This window comes from Anopheles marshallii, chromosome 3 (genome assembly GCF_943734725.1).
Source record: "Anopheles marshallii chromosome 3, idAnoMarsDA_429_01, whole genome shotgun sequence".
In the NCBI taxonomy this organism is placed as follows: domain Eukaryota; kingdom Metazoa; phylum Arthropoda; class Insecta; order Diptera; family Culicidae; genus Anopheles; species Anopheles marshallii.
In genome coordinates, this window is record NC_071327.1 from 74,757,903 (window position 1) to 74,780,631 (window position 22,729).

Sequence of the window (22,729 nt, forward strand, 5' to 3'; positions counted from 1 at the left end):
GTCTTCTGAACATTCCAGCCAGCACTCCACCACGAAATGTCCCAAGCAGACACGGTTTAGTTGCAATTGGAAAGATGATTTTTTTTTTATTTCACTCACACCACCGAGAGCGGTGGCTGCTTTACTTAATCGTTTCTTAAACGATGTCCTTTTCCCGGTAGTGTCTGGATCACTTACACGATTTACTGCGCTCGAGAAGCGTAAAAGGCGTATGCGAGCATATTTTTGGGAAGAATTTAATAAATGTACAACCGTCAGGCTCTGGGTATTTTCAGCGGGAAACAGGAATGTGAATGTCGAGTTGCTTGAAATAAACTGCTTTTATCGATCGTTCTGTAGTCGATTCCCTGTACTGATCATCACTCACTTACCAAGAATCTGTTTCCATTTGTTTCGTTTCATACTCTCCTGCAGGGTAGCCTTGTCGGGCTGTACCACAATAACCGGCCAAGATGAAGATGTCAAAACTCTCCAATCAGACCAACTCGCAGGACCCCCAGGCGGTGAACTCGAGAGTTTTCGTCGGCAACCTGAACACATTTCAGTGCTCCAAGACGGATGTGGAGCGAATGTTCCAGCGCTACGGACGGTTGGCGGGTAAGTTTTAGCAACAGTTTTTATTGTTTTATCGTTAATATTTTATTGCTGCCTTCACCCAGAGCATTCCAAGCGAGTTTCCACCATGAGAGATCTAGCTCTTAAAGATGTGCATTTTGTGTGGAATATGAGCGCTGCTCTATGCGCTTAAAGGTTCGAGCCAATCAAGGGCATTAGCCTCCCAGTTTTCGTCTAAACATCATTCGAACGGGACAAAAAATCGATAACCATGTGGATGCAGCGTAGGCAGGCAACAGCATAAAATGCTGGAAAATGTAGAACCAAAAATCAGGGACTGCAAACGTCAACCGACACTTTGCCGGTCGCTCACCATTTGGAAGCCATTTATCGCATCAATAATTCGTGCGTTTGATGTCTGAGAGCAGTCACATTGGTTATTCGATTTCTTCCCTTGCCGCTGCCTATAAAGTGTGCTCAAAGTTGTAGAACAAATCGATCGAGAGATTCGTTTCGAACTGCAACGAAAGGGAAAAAGTATAAACTACAAATGGGGTAATTGAATTTACAATAGTCTATTAGGGAAAGTTTCCCATTCGGCTTGAGACGGTGTCGTCTGCCAACAACGAACGATCGAACATCGTTGCTTCTTAGTAAGGATTTCCACCATCGGTCTACTGGCATGTAGCTGATTTGAACGAATGAAGAAAAAACAGGTAACGCTCTGCAAAATGAGAACAAATCGATGCCACTCTAGACGTCCAGACGAAAAAGACCAACTGTTGGGAAGGGAAAGCCACTACGCTGGACACTGGACCGTCGCTCCCCGGAAGGCGGAACTTCTCGTGTGGATAAGAAAGTGGAAAATCGTCTTAAGAAACTTAATTGTAAGCTCCTTTCAGCAACCATACCCGCTGTGCTACTCGTGTCAAAGTTCGTCAGTATCAAATGAATGTGTTTCTGCACCGTTTGCCATCCACTGCAGAACATTGAAGACGGGTCGGTGTCCAGTGATGTTTTCAGTTTTATTTTCTAGTGCTAGTGCAGTAGTGCATCCACTGCAAAATAACTTCGGTGGATGAAAAAAAACAAGGAACAAGCGTCAAAGAATCAAACGGCTATTAAAGTTCATTTAAAGCATGGGAAATCTATTTCCCAATCATTCAGCTATTGGCTAGTTGGAATTTGAAGGAGGAAAAAACGGAAGTTGATCTCAATAGAATTACAGAGCAGAGCGTTCGAGTGCATCGAGGACGTTTTCGGAAGCGAAAGTTTTATGTTGACCATTTACCACAATTTGTAAATCGCGAACTCAAATGATCGAATAAAATGAGCGTGATTTCTTGGTTGTTTCGGGTTCTGCGATTGGGATATTTAAGTATAGAAATACCAACAAATGTTTATCGGTTATGTCAATACAAATTAGCTAATTGTTGAATGTTTTAATTGGACGTTTCGCTTGACAAATATTCATTAATATTACTATTGTGTTATACAATACAGGGAGGGATACTTTTTCCACAAGCATAATATACTTGATAAAGCTATAGCCAAATATTGTGTATTATACAAAAAAGTTAATTATTTTAGTACAAAAATGCAGTTTTAGAAAAAAAAAACAGCTTTTGTTTGACGTTTTTCTACTTCCTTCATATATTTACACTATCTTTTTCGATGTGCACGATTCAAGGTAGACATTTCCATCAATTCTACACAATCCCAGTCCACATTACATTGCTGCGGCACTATTAATTTGAAACAAGCGCACCATCGCATGAGCGGTTGCTAAACCCCTTGCGGTATGCATCGCGCTCACCAAAACGAACCTTATAGCTACTAATTCGTCTGCAGCAACATTAATGGCCGCGGCCCCACTCGACACAAGGTGTATTCACACCTTGTCAAACTGTCATGCACAATACTGCGGAAATGGCAATGCAATTTTCACTCCATTGCATTTGCTTTCCCGCGGAGTGTCTTGCTTCGACAGCGGGCGCGACTTCCAGCGTCCATTTCCACCGGGGCGATTGTAAATAAAAGTTTATTGCATGCTTTTAATTACAAACTTTCCTCACCGTTTCTTTGCAGCAAACGTCGTCGGGAGTGAGCAGTATGAAACTTTTCATTTCCCACGTTTTATTTCAGTTCCACTATTCCGATCCTGATTGCTTGATGGTGTTTTGCTTTTCCCTTCAAAACAACCGAACGGTTGATTCTAGTGGAAAATGGGAAGTTAATGTACAGTACATCGAACGCACGAATGTGGCTCGATTAGTACATTTCAACTCACTTCCCTTACACAAGGTTTGCTGCTTTTTCTTTGCCAAAAGACCAACGACTCTGGCCCGGACGGGCGAAAAAGTTTACGTCCGGAAATCACGATCATTACGGTCACGGCTGTACTGCTCGGTGCTCACACCATGCGACGTATGTTTCCGTTTACGGGTGCAGTTTTGTTGCGAAAAAAAATAAGGAAACTTCCTTGCTAATTTCATGCTTCCCTGGCGTTGTATGCTTGGCAAAAATGCACAGCAAGGATGTTTGCAAAGCGTAGCGGCACAGTTTTACAAGTTTTATCAATTTTTAATATCACTCAACCGAGGGGAGTTCCCACTGTTGTTGGTTTGCTACCGGGCAGTTTTGCCACCGAAATCCGGCACTATTTTGATTGCTGTTTTGCGCCTGCAATGCGACGCCAATTGCAGACAAAGAAACCACCAAATTGTTGCTCGTTAGTTTTCACCGATTCATCATAGCACGGGCAGGTGTCCACACCGACAGAGATCCACCCTCTGGTTCAGGGGTGGTTTTGCAGCAGTCCCACCTGATTGCGTCATTATCACTGACGCAGTGGACTCGGTGATTTGTTCACAAAGAGCTCACTCCGTAAGGGGTACAATGGTAAATAAATCTCATCTAACGAAGCCGTGTACGAGCGCACGAGAGGATAAAAGAATTCTATCTTGCTAAGCTAAATAAACAGGAATGGGAGAAAAAGAGGCAAAATAGGCACACAATCCACGCTGCACATTTTTACCTTACCCTTTAAAAAATGTATCAGACACGCTAATGCAGGACGGTGCAAAAAACCAATCCCTAAACCTAAACATCCAACGGCACCAGCCGTCTGGCGCTGGTCGGACAGAATACACGAACATCCTGCTGCCCAAAGATGTAAAGCCTTGGGGTGAGGCACTCCACCAGAGATCCAATGGATGGATCGATGGATGGTTGGATGGATGTAAAACAATTCCCTCTTAACGAACGGGAACACTCAGCCAAGAGCGATTCGAAATAATTCCATACCATAGCCATTGGTGTTTCGCTACCGTTCGAACCGTGGCTGCATCCTTGTCTCCCAAAACCCGTGCGGATGGGATTGAATGATTTTTTGTGTGCGTGTTTTTTCAGATTGAAATATCCCATAGTTGGCACATGTAAAGATAGGGAGATTAGTCAGTGGTATGGTAAAGGTAATAAAAAAGAAATAGTGGGAATTATACCCCTAGAAACGCTTGGAACTCAACCCTCGAGCTAGCGATGAGCTGAACATCACTGATATCTGTGAATTCAAGGAAATAAAAGTATACTGAAAATCCCAATTTTTCAGTGATTAACTCGACATTCATGCGTGTGGCTGCGTAGCAGTTGTTTAGCAGGTAGTGATCGAAATTCAATATTTGACTGATTCAAACTTTAATTTGATTGGGAATTTCCTTGGGATTTCCTGTTCAGATCGAGTTATGATGTTTGTCTTTTTGTCTTTTGTATGTGAAATATGAAGCACCTTCAGTGAATTTTTGCTTGAATTAAATTAGTAATAGATATTAATTGATTTTTTAATAGCTCAGCTTACATTAATAATCATAATATAATTATACATAAACCAGTACTAGCATTAACACCACTGGAAACTAAAGTTTTATAAAAAAAATAGTTGTCCATTGTTGCACTATGCGCAGAATTGTACATTCTTTCCGAGATTTTTTCATCACACCACAAACTTCAACCAACGTCACATCATTCCTGCTTCTCACACACAGGAATGCTTCCACTCGAACATCACCTCACCGACAGTGTCGAGCTGCCAGCAGTTGCGTCAGAAAAAGAGTTTGAATGTTTGAATCCCGTGCGCCAGATAATCCTTTCTCTATTTCTGCCCATGCATGCGTGAATTATTCAGTCGATGAAATTGGGATTTTTTTTTTCCTTTCCGAGCTACAATTTCGATCACCGGCGTACAGCGAACGCGCGCCTCCAGAAACTCCCCAACGGTTGCACATTTTGGGCACATGTGCTGAAAAATGCATCACTTTCCCGCGTGGTCGAACAGCAATCCATCCAGCACTTTTCACGGCCTGCTGTGTGCATTTGTGCTGTGTAACACCTTCACAGGTGGTACATTCTTTTCCGATTGTGTTGCTCAATTGCAGTCATTCGGCAACATTGGCAGTAGTGGATGTGGTGTATGTGTGTGTGTGAAGCGTGTAAAACTCTGTTGCAAATGGTACACAAAGTAAGTTGTTAAAAAAAGAGAATATAAAAGCAACAAGAAAGATGAAAGTGAGATACAAATCATGAAATGATACGAGTGCGTTGGATGAATGATTGCATTTTGTTCGTCCTTCAGTCCAGCAGCCCTCCAATTGAGCCGTAATTGGTGTTTTATTTCTACACCTCGTTATCATAATCTAGAGCATCCATGGAGACTTTATCGTTAATTTATGTATTGTTTCTGTTACTTTCTCGTTTGTACAGGAATTTCCATGCATAAAGGATACGCATTTGTGCAGTTTACGAATCCATTCGATGCGCGGAACGCCTGCCACGGTGAGGATGGCCGAACGGTGCTGAGTCAAACTTTAGGTAAGTAATAAAAATTAGTTAGAAAAAAATTGTATGTTTAAAAAATAAAATGGTACACACATGAGGCATGTTTGCAAAATTTCATACTCGTGAGAATGACATGAGTCCTAGGTAAACATACACAATTAGCTTAAGGATGTTCGTTAAGCGTTCAAAGCTGATAGTGAATTTATCATCCATAAATCACTTTGCTTTGAACAAGTCCACCAATTCAGTTTAGAACATTGATTAGAATAGTTTTAGTGTTGTTAGTACAAAGGATATAACGCTAGAAGAAGTTGGCTACAATTGGACCAACTAAAAATGGATACATCATGTTATGATTGTACCCGTACCACACATACGAAAGAAAGCCGCCTTGTATACCCATCATCAATCATGGCTAGAAAATGATAAAAACTGGAAAACTTTCGCTGTCATGTCATACATAAATTATTTTCTTCTCCATCAAATGGAAAACTAATGCCCGGATGGACGCAAACAACAAGCCGCCAGTGAAAGTGCGTGCCAGACGCTGTTACGCTTAACGTTGCTTCTCTTCGTTGCTGCTTTGGTTCAGCAGTGTTTGTGCTAACCCTTTTTTTAAGGGCTATGGGAACGTGTTGAACAACGGCCTGGCGGAATGTTAGCAGGAGTTGTGCATGTTTTCGGTAATTTCCACAATGAATGCGTATCGTGTTGGCCAAAATAGGGGTTTGCTGATGTGAAATGAGTGTTTCATTTCCGTGAACAAACGACAAATAAGTTCTTCCTTCCTGGTCATTTGTTTCTTTTAATTTATGACATTCGTGGCTTCGCTCGGAAGGTCACATGTTGGAAGAACATATTTCACTGCACAGAACGTCGGTGAATTTGCAATATGTTATCAAGATACGTAAACACAGCATTGAGCCAGAAACCTCACACTTCTAATTGTTTCATATCCGCATGAAGTTTATAATAGATTTATTTATAAACGCTGTGAACTGTGAAGCATATAAAATAGTGCAGCCCTTTTGATTCACGCATTTCAAACAGATGTCTAATCCAAAGCTTGCGTTTATTATAAATCAACGCGGCGGACACGACATTGTTGCAATAAAATTAAATACCACAAAACAGCATTTACATTCGCAGCTGTTCGCACAGATCAGGGTGGTTTTATTTATCCGCATTTTTGTCAGCTGATGTTTGGTTGTTTTAGGTAGTTGAACAAAAAAATACATGTTTGCGCTATGATTAGCTTTTGCCATTAAAATAGAGATCTATTTGAAGATTGCAGTATGGTGTCCTTCGTAGCAAGTAGTGCTCGTTGCTTAAGCAATTAAATGTGTTGAAATAAAGCAAAAATATTGCAACTGTATGCGCTGTTGAGGTTTGTTTCGTATCCAGACAACATATTGCTGAAGTTGCACTTTAGCCTCATGTCATAAAATTGCAACATTTGCATATTCCATCACTCCAATTTTTGATGGCTTGGAAATGAACCCGTCCAAACTGTCCGAAATGGATGGAATTATCAAGCAATTAAATCCATCTTCTCACCGATCGAGTCAATGGATATCGTTTCGAAGCAAACCAAGACTGTATCCAGCGATGGATGGTCAAATGTACGGGTAATTTATGAGCGGCACCGGGACGGGAGATGGAAATGTTCTAATTTTAAAGTGTCACCAGACGATGCCAGATCATCGCGGTAAGTGGGAAGATCATCGGTGTCGCATATTAGCCATCTCTACCAACAACATCACCCGGAGCGATATACCTCGGTAATGGGAGAATGGATGGGAAACGGTGGTGTTTGGACGAGATGGATTCGTAATGTGCTTACATAACGCTTCTCAGCCATTTATTGCTGGCAGTAAAAGTGCTACACGGTGCGTGTAATGGTGTTGCCTTGCAACACGAATGATTGACAGGTGGAAAATTATAGACCCTCGAAGGTGTTGATGATGAGTCAGGCGGGAAATGATACATTGAGATTGAGAGATACGGGAATATCATAGTGAGAATGGGATAAAGAGATATGGAACGAAAGCAAACAATGAAAAACATTAGTTAATATATAACTATTTAAAAATACTTTAAAGATATATTAAAAGGATATTCGACAACAACAGTACAATTGCGTACTGCCACTATAATAATTGAGGAAAACGTCCTTTTGAATGTTATAAAAAACCTAAATTTTCCAAGCTCCGTAAATAGCTTGTCATTTTTTTTTGTAAATATTTATTCAGAAAAACATTCCAATACCTTGTAGACATACAATAAATCTATTTGGACCAAGTACAACCATTTGGTATTGCTCCTTTCCAATTGAATTTATTTAGTTTTCTTATCGCCACGATCATCTAAATCCTCCCAAAATAGACACCTTAATCACCATCAAACATACGATTGTATATAATCCCATCGCAGACATGTTTGCCCTCGCTCTCTTTCTAAACGTTTTGCGTTCATTCCACGCATGTGTATCCTGCTATGTAATTTCTGAGAAAACGCGACCATCGTAGACTAGGTCGATGACACACCATCCCATCACCTTGTCGGCACGTGATTTAAAAACGCGTACTTCGATATGGTCCACCACGCGGATCTGGTTTAGTGCGGTGGGTTTGCTATAATTTCGCCTGCCGCCAGCATCAAATCTACTCGGCGATGCTGCTTTTCCATCCCACAACAATTGTGTCCGCGTGGTGGAAATCTGAACAGTAACGTAGTGTTGGCCCACCTATCGGTCGACCGATTGGTTGCTTCCTTCGCGGAACAGTAGCTGACATTAATAAAGTGATCGTCGGTCCGATCGCGCTAAAGGTGGTCGACAAAAATAGTTGTTACGATCGTCAGGAAAATTTATCTTTCATGTATCGTTGTGACATACAGCGGCACAGCGGTTTAGATGCGTGTGAGATACCGATGCTCGACATACAGACCACTGCCGCCTCACCATGGCATAATAATTCGCAGAATCAAGGCGTCAATGGTCGTCGGAAAATATCATATGTAACGCAGCGAGTAAAGAAAAGTTTCGGAAAATGCCACCCATACTTGCACACCCAACACACATCAGCATGAATGTGGCGCGTCACGGTAAGCAGCATCCGTTCATTGTTTGCGAAATGACGCGAGCATGACAATTGAACTAATTATAATTAGCAAAAACGCGCTTGTTAGTGAACTATCTGCCGCTCCGGCCCATACATGGTGCCATCATGCCTGTCACCCATACGTTCCATCTGTGATCGGACCGCGAGATGGGATCGGGTTGGAGTTGGTTCATAACTTTGCCCATCAAACAAAACAAAAACCATCAGCTGGCAGTTGGCAGATGGCTAGCAGCCAAAGGGATGCGGGGTGTGGTACGACATCCCCGAGAATGCAGCGAGCCGTGGTGAAACACTAAAATTAACCTCCCCAAAAATGTCGCACGTCTAGCACAGGCTGGCATTGCATTGACGCTGCCCTCATTAACATTCTTTCGGCCGTTGGCCCTTTTTTGACCCTGTTCTTTTGAGGTGAACTTTCGTTTGATCGCATACTTTTCGTAACCTTTTTATTACAGATGTGAACATGGTAGCGGAACCGAAACCACATCAAACCGGTCGGAAACGGCAAAACAAATCCAAAACTGGAAATGATTGGTAAGTAAGGAATTGAAGCAGATATATTGTGGTTTGCAATTACATTTACTTTATGCTATTGGCTTAACGTTTAAATTCATTTGTTAGATATTGATTTGTGTTAATTACAATCCTCCAAATAAGTAAGATCGTACGATCAGATCTGATTTTCAATGATGCTAATGTAGTTCTAATTTGGGTCTTGCGTTTGGGTGTCTTGCGGGACTAAATCTTGAAAACGGTTTTTTTTCAATGCTAGACACTTAATGTCTTGTGGAAAGATTCCTAATCCGTGAATATCTTAATCTTTCTTACAGGGACTACTACTACGACAGGTAAGTACGGAACGATGCCGTCACGTTTTGCCAACAAGTGCTAACAACGTATAGCCGGGTGCCAGCTGTTAGAACTTCATCACTCATTTACTCATTCAACCGGCAGCCCCTACTGCTCCGACGCCGCCATTCGTTGTACACACATGATTTAACTAATTGGCTGCTTTTATGATGCGTGATGCTATCCACCACAGCCAGCACGGAATACTTGCCCATACCGTCTGCCCATTTCCAGCAGCTGCCAGATTCTTCCGCTATTGGCCTTATCTCCTTATGTTTATGTTGCGAGCGAAAACAAAATCCCCACACTCCACCGCCACAGTTTAATCGAGACGACAGCGGAAACACTAACGGCAACCCGGAAAATCATTAACGCCTTGGCGGGAGCGTTGCGAAAAGACGATGTTGAACAAGCGGAGCATTTATGAAATGAGTTATCCTCCCAGTTTTCTCGTTATAACGACGTACGGGAGTGTAAAGCTGGAAAATGATGCCGTTAAAAGTTCAAATTTTAAGCCCTTTCCTGGACGGAAGGTCTGTGAACATGGGTCGGAGGGGAGAAAGAATGTTTCGTTTTTGACATTGACCTGACGGAAACCATAGCAACTTTCTCACTGTATCTAAAGCACTTCCGTGTTCCATTTTTTTTCGCAATCCGCCGTTGAGTAGCAAGAAATGCAATGAATTTTGAACAGCTAGAGAACACGTTTTGCTGTGGGAGAAAGTGTTGAACATGTAATGGGACGGATGTACAGCCATACTTTCGCTCCTGAGTGGGAAAGTGGGAAGGAAAAACGATTAACGCAGAGCCAACCAACGTTCTGCATCGGTCGTTGGGCTGTTACAAAAATATTAGCCAATTATATTCTTCCGATGGTAGAACCAATGTTATGCGGTGGACCAAGGCAGTGTGCAAAGGTACTTGTGATATTTTTTCCTACCATAAAGGTTGTAGGTGAATGCGAAAAATAAACCCCAAAAAATGGCTAACCAGAGCCGGTGACGTTGGTCAAAAATCTGCCCTCAAAGCCAAACACTGCACTGCATTGGCCGGCCGACCGTGGACCATCTGTAGGATGAGCTAAAATGAAAGTTTAATCTTTTTATTGCACGCCGGTCGTTTTACTCGACCATTCATATTCATCGTCTAACCGAGCATCCCCGAGTTCGGGATTTCCTCATCCTGGAAACAAAGTGCTGGAATCCTCTTTCCCCTGTATGGTTAGTTGCCGTAAAATGAGAGGAAAAAAAGCATCACTCACGATTGTTGAAGCTCGCATCGTTTCCCTTCGTCTGCTTCTACGCTTAGCTTAACTTTACTGACCCGCATTCGGGACAGGTCGGTATTAAGTGAGTAAGCACGCGGGAAAACCGCACTGCCTGCGCCATACCCGACAGCCATCCATATTGTTTACCGTACGTAAATTGCTGTACGAACCGCTCCAATCTGTTCCGGGGCTGTTGCAGCTGCAGCTAGCGTACTTGCACTCTCTAATGCACATGGCTTTATAGTTTTCCTTTGCTTTTATACATTTTCGACGTTTTGGACTCCCTGCTAACCGGAGTTAATCTTTGTGGTTATTAAAGCTTAAGCAAGCTTTTTCATTCACTTTCACTGTGTTTCACTCGACCACCACGGTCGCTGATGAGCTTTCTCGGTAGGTTCCTTCTGTGAGCCAGTTAGACTTGGTTTATGCACATTCGCTTCCGTCTGTGAATAATAGTTTATGCCGTTCCTTTAGTCCTGTATGGCGTATAAATGGGATAAGTTTTTAGTAACTTTACTTTTGCGCTAGACTAATTATCAACCATAATTGGTGTTGCTTTTTAGGAGATCAACTAGGACGGTTGTAATGCGGATGAGTATTTTGTTGCTAATGTAACTTGTTTCGTTTGTTGTCTTTTTCCTCGCAACATGTAACATTAAAAGACTAGTGAAACTTAGATATGTTTGCTGCTGTAATTTGTTTGTATTTCTATTGAAAAAAAATAAAAGCAATGATAGTTCATTGCAAAAGGATTCTTTTTAGATGGTTTAAAATATAAATTAATTCGTGATCATGCTAAATTAAGGCGATTTCAAGGCATCGGTTCTCGAGGTACAATCATCAGAAGTTAGATTATTGCAAGATTGTGTATCATTTTTTCAATATTGCTTCTCTGTTCTGTCCACGCAAGAAGTGTATGATCTCAATTTTAATTCCGTGAAATTCCTTCAATATTTATGTTTCCTCGATGCAGTAATAAATCTGAATTAATTACAATCAATTTCATTACCGCGTGATGTATCGACGGTATCAAAACACTTGATGTCGCACAAATTGCTTTTTCAATCGTAGGAAAAACACGCCTCTTACTTACGGTCTTGGGTCATTTTTCTTCCAAATCGACTGGATCACCGTAATGAGCGCATGCCATCGCTTCGCCATGGAGGATGTGCTGCCCTAATTCGACCGACGAGCAATCGAACGTACTTCCGGTCAAAGTTTATTTATTTTCATTGCGCTAGCATTCAGTGGTATTTCCGGGCGTAGGAAACGTAAGAGAATGGTGCGAGAAGTGAAAGTTGAAGGTTAAGTAAATCTACAAACAAATTACATTTTCTCGTTTCCGAACTAACAATTTTTCCCGGTTCCATTGCTAGGGGAAAAAATTGGGCCTGATGTGCGCAAACAAAACCGACCGCCGGAGCGAATCGAAAAGTCGGAAAGATAAACAATCAATTATTTATGAAACAAAGGCGAAAGTACTTGCCACCACCTCGGAAGTTCCTATTGTTTGGAATCGATCGACTTCAACGACCGCATACCGAACGAGCTTTTTCGTTCTTGGTTTCCTTCACCGTACGCTAAGCGGGATTTTTTCCCAAAGGAGCGTTAATGTTTTTCTCTTTTCTCTTATCGCGTTTGTTGTTGTTTTTTGTTGTTCAAAATCAAAATCCATCTCAAACCGATGATGGCAATTTCAACAAGCAACAAGCGTTTGGTGGTTTATTCACTGCTTTTTTCCTTAAAGCATTGCCTTTATTTTTTCTGTTTTCAAGAAACAAACGACCTACCGGCAGATGAGCATACCCCGCCCAAGCACGATAACGATAGATTTCATCGGCGATAAGCCCCCGGTTCGTTCATAAATAAGTGAAATAACCCAATAAATCTTCTAATGTAATCTTTTAATAATGTTGATTTTAAAATTTATGAGATTTACCCTCACCGACTCACACACGCCACTCGTCGAGCGTTGTGGCAAAAGGTCGGGTTCGCGGGGATGTTAAAGGTTAGATCCACCGAATGTCAACGGTGCCGCGCTGAAGCACACTGGTGAAAGCCATTTATATTTCCGCCCGCCGTTCGGGGATGAATTTTTCATTAATCTCGCGCAATGGATTGGTATTGATGGAGGCAGGAAACAACGAAGCAGATGAGAACTCCGTGTGACCAAGCATACTGGTGGATAGAAATCGAATCGTTTAAGAGAAACAGAGATTTTAAACGGGCATTGCAGCCTCGTGGTATATTGATCAGTTGAGAAGGGAAAAAGTATGGGTTAAAACAAAAGAAATCTCTTAAGAGTCAATCGAATAACAATGCAACCGAACTTTTACCGAACTTACTGAAACGAAGAATATTTGTTGGTCTGTTTGTGTATTGAATATTTATACACCTAGGTTGAGTTTAAGAATTATAATTTTCTACTTAAAAGAAAAGAAAAAATGATATAAAATAGTATTAAAGGTTAGCTTCGGCGTAAATAGATTTTGTACGCCTAAAAGTATGCAACTTTTAACATTTCGTTGTTAATAACAGAAGCCTTTTTCAGGTGACTGTGAAGGGTAACTAGGAAGCTTAGTAATAGGTTTTCTTAGTTACGCTATTGATGGACAATACAATTAATCGCTTAAACGTTTCTTTTGGGTGCATTCGATACCTTCGGTGATTAGCTTCAATTTTTACTCGAATTTCACTTCGCTTCAAGAAGAAAGTGAAAAGAAATAAAAATACATTTGCCTATCCGTCTTGACAAAATCAATATCTCCCCCGAAATAACGATTCACCTGTTTCGACCTTTCGTGGTGATGTTACACTTTTATCGCTCTTTCAAGGCGTCACGCATGGGCCACGACACGCTTCCTTAATTTACGTAAGCCAAAGAAAATACCGTTTTGCCTTCTTAATCCACTTTCCTGCTTAGTCACTGTTTGGTGAATGGTTTTCGTCGCTCTATCTAGGTGAGGGTGGTACCAAATAAAAAAAAATACAGCTCATGCCCCGGTGGGTGGCTTTCCAGACAGATCACCTTCACCATTCCTGGAATTTCTCAACCATCAAAGTTTCGTTCCTTTCTGCTGGAAGGGACTTAGGGAGGTTGGGTTTTTTTTATTTGCCGCATGACGCGTGTCGTGTCGTGACTAGCAGTCGTTTCTGCTATTTTTCAATCTATTAACCACCGTCGCAACCACTTCTCCTTTTCGATGCGCATTAATTCGCTCATCCGTATTTGTCGGCCACCCAGGGAGCAAACATGGTAGGAAAGAAAATCCATCCAAACGCTACTTCACCTCCTCATGCCAAACCGCTCAACCCGCTGTGTGGAAGTTTATCGGGCTATCATAATCAATTAATATCCAGTTTGTCTCGGTTTCACGGCACATGGTTCACTGTTTGCCACAGGGCTTTTCTTGCCGCATATTTTAACGGTGCAAAGTAAAAGAATGGCGATGGATTTTGCCCACCACTACCAACGCATGTAAAACCATATGGTATCGATTCCATGGAGAATCGTTCGTATACTGTAGCCGCTGCTGCTGGAACTTCCCGGTTGGTTGTCAGCTCAAGACATTGAATGAAGTTAACCTACTGCCTGTTTGGCTTCTTCATCGACTTTATCGACAAACGAGCCCATATCACGCCATGAGTTGGCACGTTCAAATCGTTGTTGTATTAACTTTTCGGCTCTCTTTATCGACTTCCACAAGCCATCACTCAAACGTGGCCTCTGAGGAAGATATAAGCTGTTGAATAAAAAAGAAAACAATACTATACACATACACACTCACACGTGTCATGGTACGCACACAACTACAAAAAAAAACACAGGAATCCGGATCGTGATCCGAAACCATTCGAACCAACCAGCCACCCTGCTGTGAAGATGAAAAATTAACCTTTACTTCAGGCACGAACATACGAATGGACAGAAACGCTTTGGGGGGTATCGCTTCCAAGGTATGAGCCGAGTGAGTTGACATTAACCCCGACGGTTTGTGGGTCGATCCAGGGTGATGATGATGATGATACGAAAGTGAACCGACAGCTTCTTCTAATTGCTAATGCTAAATTATTTGATCAATAGGATATCAATTTGCTTTTCACGTGGTGTTCCGGAGCATTCTTCGGGAAGGCAAGTAGTAGAAGTAAGGTTCTAGGACCGGATGATTGATGACTATTTAGAAGGATAGATTTTCCATATGGCGAAGCAACAGAAGGTATTTTAGATGATGAAATAATAGCGGTACGGCTATTTTTGTTAATTTATAAGCATACAATGATTACTTTTTTACGTTTTAAACAACTAACGTAAAGCTTAATTGCCTTTAAAATTGACTTCAAATGATGTGCTTAAATTAAGTACTCAATTAAATGTAATATAATTAAATCCATATTTACAAAATTGAAAGCAAAAAAAAATCAAACAATCTTAAACCTAAACTAATAAAATCAACAAAATTTGTGATACGTTATATTATTGAAAATATTGACCCGAAATTAGCGGATTTTTGTTTTCCCAATATTAAACCATATAAAATACAAAATTTTCTTCAAACTGACTTTATTGTACAGTGGACTTTATTTTGGATGGAATATTCATTTCGATAAAGAGACTCGAAGCATTGAGTGTCTACGTAGTTACAATTATTGCTATTAAATACAGCTGCAGTCAATAGCTAATCCGGTGATAATAAGACAAACAATGAACTAGCAACCTTTTTATAATCACTCAACAAAAAGAAAGCAAAGGCAGACGATCAATCCTTTTTACTGATGAAGAATACAAAAACGCACGACTGTAAAAGCACATCGCTTCGTTCTACCAGTTCTCTACCGGCATGGCGATCGCTCATAAACACCATGCCACTGGTTCGGTGCAAAAAAAAGGTCCACAAAACAATGTGGCCATGTTCTTTGTTTGCACTTGCATACTTTTTATGGCTATTATCACCGGTCCAGTTGTAGCGATGTTATTGTAAAACAAACAAATACCGTACCAGGTGACAGTGAACGAAAGAACAGACGAACTGCAGACAAGGAGCATACTTTGGCAGCGTTAAGAGCGGTAGAATTACGACCCTCCAGCAACACGTCCACCGCACCGTGTAATGTTGAGCAAGTGATGCAAAAAAGAAAACATTTACCCACATTACCACCACATCGGTGCGCATCGGTCCCTCTCATTGTGTCCCGCAGTGCCTTTTCCAAACATTTTCCACACCTTTTCCACGGAAGGAATCATGAGACAGAAGAAGAAGGAAAATTCACGTTAATTCAACAGACTGCATAAAAAGTTGTCGCTTGCTTTTGTTTCCATTTCCTTAGGCTTATCCTCATCGAAGGATACATTTCTCTGTTTCCACTATAACCTCATCTTCGTCCACAACACGTTTGCCATTGTTTTACCGCCTGGTTTGGACCGTGTTTAGGGTTTTCGCTGTACTTTTAATGCCATGGTTTGCTTTCCCCGGCTTCGTGTTTCAGATGTTGTGTTTTCATTCTCCCTTCGTCTATTTATACCCCATGGCGGGAAAATATCTGCTTTATGTTTCGTTGCCAATACCACCGGAAGGAGAAGCAAAGCCACTTTCATCTTTTTTTATGATGACTTTTTTGTTGTTGCTGTTTTGCTTAGTGGCATTTGTCACAAGTCCGGAAGCAACAGTACACGGGACGAGATGAGCTGATTGTATAATTTTGAATTTTAATGATGCGCGTGATTGTCGTCCGGTTTTGGGAAGGTTGTTTTGTTTTTGTTTTTTTGTTTTAGTGTTACTTCGCTATGCAAGTAAGAAGGTTAGCAGGAGTTTATGATTATTTTTTCAATTCAATTTCTCCATTATTATCACTTGTCGCCGGTGCGCTGGATTCCATTCCTTCACTTACAGGGCGCTTCAGTTTCCACTGCTACACACGAAGATAACTTGCGTTTGTTTGTTTTGCCGCCAATTACGCACCTTAGCTTGAGTGCCAATCTATGATCCATCAGCAAACAGGAAGCTAATTCAAATTCATATTTCTTCGAGTGCGATAACGATGCAAATTAGGTTAGTGATGATTCGTTAATTTTTGCATTCTGCTTTAAAGATGAAATGGAGCTTGCTTTCATTGAAGACATTCTATCAGTAATTGAAAGAAACGATTTGATGTGAACAGGTTGAAAGTGAGAGAACTGACGTCTAGGTATTTAGCAAAAAGTTTAGTTTTTTCCTTTTTTTGCACGGCATTAAATGCTACACATTTGTAGATTGCCTACGTTTAAGAGCTGGCAACACATGATACAGGAGCAATACATGATTTATTCAAATGTAATTTTTCTATGTTCTCAATTTTTCTATCTAAAAAGTACATATTTTTTCCTTTGATGATGGATGGCTCATCTTCCCAGTAGTACTAACGTTAACTGTAATGTTATGTATGGCGGATTGCCTAAGCAAAGGCGCGATCAAAAATTATTTTATCGTAATATATTGTTTTCCAAGCAAACATCGCAAAATTTACTGCAAATTGACAACACTTGATATGAATTCGTGCATTTTCTTACTCTCGAGGACCAAGCACGAGCAGATTGAATTTTAATGAACCATTAGTCGTCACTGGCTGTATGCAAAGCAAATATGAACAAATTACTTTGCACAATAATCTCATTCATCTGTTGACTAGTTTCATGCACTTCACAGAAACAGAACAATACGGCTTAAAAGCAATCTTTTATGCAAATAAAACAATTCCACAGCCGGAGCACAATGCCATTTGCTGTCTTTTATCTGGCTTTATCCGGTCCCGTCACCTTCTCATCGCCCCGATGGAAAGAACGATTTAAATCATTTCCGTAAACACTGCCGATAGCTTTCTACTGGCACTGTTGACTCAATCACCGCTTCTGCTGCATGATTCTGTCTCACACACACACAAAGACCAACTTGCCAAGTGTTGTCATACAATGCTCGAGTGAATCTATTCACTACTTCAGCCCGATGAATGATAGTCGAGTGTCTGAAGTGGTGCTCGGTTGCCAGCGAACTTGCAGGGATCGTCCAAGTGGCCTCTTATGGTATCCGTTCTAGGTGCAAGATAGTCTTCCGCCGTGTAGTCCTCGCCCACCATCCAAGGTTCAACGTACCGAATGGTACGAAAAAGCGATAAGCAACTTGTCATCCAAATAACAATGAACACATTTTCCTGCTTCTTCGTAACAGCAACAAGCAGGCGTTGTACTCGTTGCTCAACCGTATCCAGCCTGCTTTTCCTGGCAGTGAAGTTGTGAGGAAACGCTGTCGATTTTCGCGAAGAGTTTTCCACTCCCTGCCAGTTCACCCTCATTGAATGAGCCAAACAACAAAGAGCTAAACAAATAATCATTATATTGTAATTTAATTGAACGCACCGTATGGAAGGAAAACCCGGGAAGCAAAGTTCAAAAAGACTTTTTCCCCATGGTTCGCTTCCTGTTTCTTTGCTTCGATCGGTTCGATCGAAACCGAACGAGAAGCGTGCATCGAAGCGGAAGGCAAGTTTTTCCACGCGGAAACTTTTTCTCATCCCTGCAGTTGGTTCATTTGAAGTTGTACAAGTCGTCACCTTCCGGTGCAGAAGCACTGGCAGCATGCAGAGACAAAGTTTACTCTCATTACCATCAACGGCATCGGTCGGCATCATTAACGTCTTTGTGCAAATGTTGCCGTGGCTGCTACTGATGTCGCCATATTCTTCTGTCGGCAGCAGGTCTCGGTCAAGCCCGTTATCGGAACGCCAGAAGTTGTGCCACCTAATTGTTTGTTTATGCTGTCGTTTCGTTTTATTCGATTGATCCAACATTTGGCACCTCATTTGCGGGTGGTAAAGCACAACTTTCTGCGCTTTATTTCCTCTTAGTCACCCTCGTCATGTGCGCTAATGAGGTGATTTCTTGACTTTTACTATATTTGCTGGATTCTGTTTTTTCTGTTGGTTTCAGCTACTACGCTTCAACACTATTCGGACCACTGCAGCAGCAACCGAATGCACAACCACGGCCCCTGAAGCGTCAGCGACTGATGGCACCGAGCCGTATGGGAATGACACCGAAAATGAACGGTGCAGGACCCATCCTTGGACACAGTCACCAGCAGCAACAGCAGCAACAGGTTCTCTCGCAACAACAGCAGCAGGTACAGCAACAACAGCAGCAGGTGCAGCAACAACAGCAGCAGATGCACCTGGTGGCACACTCTCAGCAACTGCAGCAACAAATGCAGGCCGTTGCTGCGGCGAGTCCCGTGACCGGGGGATCTTGCAACCTTGGGAACTACTATACCACACCGGGCGGCAACATTGGTTCGAGCAATGGCGTACCGATGCAAGTACCGAACGGATGCATTGGTTCGAATGGTTACATCAACAACAACAACTGTTTGATGAATGGAGTGGAACTGAGCGGATCGGTCGGTGGAGCCATTGGTGGGTGTAATATGTCGAGTTATACCAACGGGCAGCACGTAGTTGGACCATTCAAAACGTACAGTAAGTATTTTTGAATATTAAACATCAAGTTTCGACAAATACCTGGCAATATTTCTTTACTTTTATGTGTGGCATCATATTGGGTTAAAGATTAACTTAATTGAAATATTTCACCATTTTGATATTCCAACACTTTACAACTTTTGAGATAGTCCACAATTTATCATACTCTGCAACGTTTCTTACTGTATTATCAAATGCATTGAGTTTTCTCTAACTTTTTCGGAGGAAAACATACCAACCAGTACACCGAACACGATACCATCGTCTTTAAACCGCAAATATTAAAAGCCCTTCGTTCGAGATCACAATCTTTTCACGACGGATTAAAGCAACTCATCCTTCAACCCGGGCGGGAAGTTCACGCTTAACCCACAAACATTTCAAATATTGATTGCCACAAAAACCATCGTGGTTCGGACCATGGCAGCCATGCAGGCCAAACCCCTTTATCGAACGAAAGCTGGCCAAGGCTACCGGTTGTGGCAAAATAGTCCACCGCTGACAGTCACTTCCCTTGCCACTTTGTACGCTGACGGCAGTAACCAGCGGACAGGCGGAACTTGCACAATCTCATCGCATGCCACCATCATCGGTGCGGTGTCGAAGCCATCGTTCAAGCGTAAACTGTAAGGAAACCCTGGCCAAAGGATTCGCCTGCGGGCCTCTGTCTTCGCCGAGCGGACAAGAAAATGTTCTCATTTACAATTCATTGAATTTACATTCATAATTATACTCCCACTTGTCGAATGGGCGTTCGGTAGTTGGGCTCCCAACCGACCTGAAGCAGTGTGCGGATGGGAGTGTCCTGTTATGTCTTTCGCTTTCCCTCCAAACTGTATCAACTCTTTTTGCACTCAAAGTGTTCTTTGGGAAGAAAGGAAGCCACTACTGCAAAGTCGTCTACGTGCAGGAATTTCCAAGAGTGTGTGTGTGTGTTTCAAGGAACTTTCCACACCGTCCTTGTAGTTTCTACGCTAATGGTTGTTGACTGTTGCTTTTGGTAGGTCTTCCTCCGGTTTAAAATGTGTGTCCGAGGGCTGTGTGTAAGTTTCGCTGGGAAAGGTTTTCTTTTGATTTTCACGGTGACTTCCATGTAATGAGCTGCGAGAGCTTCCAAACCGGCAATCGACGTCGTTTTAAGGGGAAGCGGACTTCATCCATCGAGAAATCCTCATAACGGAAACATCGCCAACAACGCAACAAGCCATACGATTATCATCATCATCGTGATCATTATAACCGGGCCGGAAGTAACATTTCTACAGCAACACTCCGTTACTTCGCAGCTAATGACTCGCTACCGCAAGGACTCGCCGGACCGCGAGGGATGTTTCACCGCAGGAGATTCCTTTCCGAACGTTAGGCCTCGCTACCCTAAGTACCTTTCTCTCACTCACACACCCTGCACGAAGAAGAAATAGAACGCACCAATTTCGCCTGCCAAGCCCGACGGCCTGTTCGGGGAAAACTTTTCATTACACCGAGACGATCTTTCGCACTTGTCGCCCGGGGTCATATGGAGTGGGACTGGGTCTTCTCCTCTGCTGCTGGCAAACCTTCCCACCAACGGACGGTATCACTTCGATGAGGTGTTGAAGTTTGCCTTATCGTTGTTAATGTTTTATGGGAAATGGACTACTGCTGGGAGAGGTTTGTAACCGTTGGGCACCACTGCTCTACACTGGCTTTAGTTGATCCTTGATGTGGTTGGTCTCCCGGAGAGCTGGAGATGGCGAAGCAGACCCCGATGGTGTTAAAGATGGCTAAGCCTAGGTCTAGGAAAAATAAGACATAAATCATGTGGTGTAATTATGTGTCGGTGTGATTAAGATTTGTAGAATGCACCCGGAGAAGATGGTAGATGTTTTCTGAGGAGGAAAAATACGTGTAATTCTCGTTGATACGCAGTTTTTTCAACTTTCCAGAACTTTGGCAATTTAGTTTGAAAAAAATTAAAACAGATAGATGAACTTTGCCAAAGGAAAAAATAAACCCAGAAGAGCATAACGGTTAAGAACTTTGCTAAATCTACTACACAACATTCCTTGAAGTTGTCATTGCAAATTAGAATTGTGCAGAAATCGGTTCATTGCGGTGGATCACATTTCAGCACACAATTTGTCTATTCGTAATCTTTTTATTTCTAACCTCATTCTATAAATCGTTTTACTGGAGTTCGTTGCTTCACTACCTTACCGCACACATAACCCACCTTGTTTACTATCCAACCAGCTGACAGGATGACGGAAATAACACAAACACTATCAAACCATTTCAAACCACACCACAGATACTAGCATTTCTTCGGTTAAGCCCTTGATGAAGTAACAAAACAAACCCTTACACCGACCGACCCGACCGACCGAGTCCAGCTTCAAAGCTTCGTACCTTTGTGCTAGGATATGCATAGTTGGAAAAGCATCAAACACACTACCAAGGCACCCGCAAACAGACGAGCGTATTTTTCATCATTTTTTCTCACCAAACGCCACCAGGCGCCTCCATTACGTGGGCCAACCGAATGAACTGCCGGCACTATTCCTTCGTCACGTCGACACTAGCAGTCTGACAGTCTCAAAACATACCTGTTCTACCACACTAGCCCCTTCCCGGGTCATCCTATCTGTTGTGGAGGAGCGTGGTGTTCGGTTTCGGTTCACCGGCTCCAGCGCAGCACAGTTCCTCGTATTTGTAACAAATAAATGAATGGGGTCGCCTAGTAGCGGATAAAATATTCATATTTTAATTAAAGCACGGAAATAAAACTCGGTGATGATTTCGTTGCTACTGTCGCTGGTTGTAGCACAATATTTCAGCGTGTGCATGTATGTGTGTGTCGCAACGAAGTGCTTTAACTGTTGTAGGGTTTTTGTTGTTCCGGTTCTACCGCATCGGTTTCGGGGTCATGCAACTACTTCCGCATAACGTGCGGCACACACGCTCGTACTGCCGATGATGTACGACGAACAGAGCATAGCCCCGTGTAAAAGCGTTTGGAAATTCCGATACAAAGCGAGTGTCTTCCGTGCATTCGGTTGTCTCCGGACAAGAACATGCTCATATACACACCGTGGCATCACGTGCACGTAACTGATTCAACCACGAACGATGGCGGTGAAAAGGTGGCAAAGTTGGGTCGTAAATTTCAATCTCCGCCACGTGCAACACATCAACGAGCAAACGAACCTATTTCGGGAGGGAGAAGGGGCGAGCACTATGGATATGACTATGGGCCCGTTGCATATCGTTCCGCAACTGCCTGCACAGGACAAAAACCTAGTGCTGCGGAATGAGCTGGATAAATTGGATCATAACAACTTCCGCCTGCTAAAGGGGCAACTTTTAGCGACACCTACGGGTGCGCTTTATCCTCTTTCAATTACTGATCTTTGGCGGTGTTGTCTTGGTTTTTGTCTTGCCCCGCAGGTAATCCCGACACACTCATCTGCGGCAACTGCCGGGAACTGTTCACCGACCTGACCGAGCTGCTGGATCACAAGCGCAGCTACTGCAAGCTTCGATTTACCTGCAAGTGTCTCAGTACCTCACCGGTGCAGAAAGTTTGTAAGTGTGACCTCGCCAGCCCGGGAATGCAATT

At 42.4% G+C, this 22,729-nt stretch overlaps 1 protein-coding gene across 1 annotated transcript in view; it reads left to right on the forward strand.

Moving 5' to 3' along the window:
* Positions 1 to 452: 452 nt before the first annotated feature.
* The window catches only part of LOC128714111 (uncharacterized), a 28,029-nt gene continuing 5,752 nt past the window's right edge, over positions 453 to 22,729 (forward strand). The window contains exons 1-6 of the mRNA XM_053808986.1: positions 453 to 597; positions 5,314 to 5,421; positions 8,966 to 9,044; positions 9,341 to 9,358; positions 18,584 to 19,128; positions 22,558 to 22,695. Coding sequence (XP_053664961.1) covers positions 453 to 597; positions 5,314 to 5,421; positions 8,966 to 9,044; positions 9,341 to 9,358; positions 18,584 to 19,128; positions 22,558 to 22,695 — 1,033 coding nt within the window. The remainder of the gene's footprint in view (positions 598 to 5,313; positions 5,422 to 8,965; positions 9,045 to 9,340; positions 9,359 to 18,583; positions 19,129 to 22,557; positions 22,696 to 22,729) is intronic.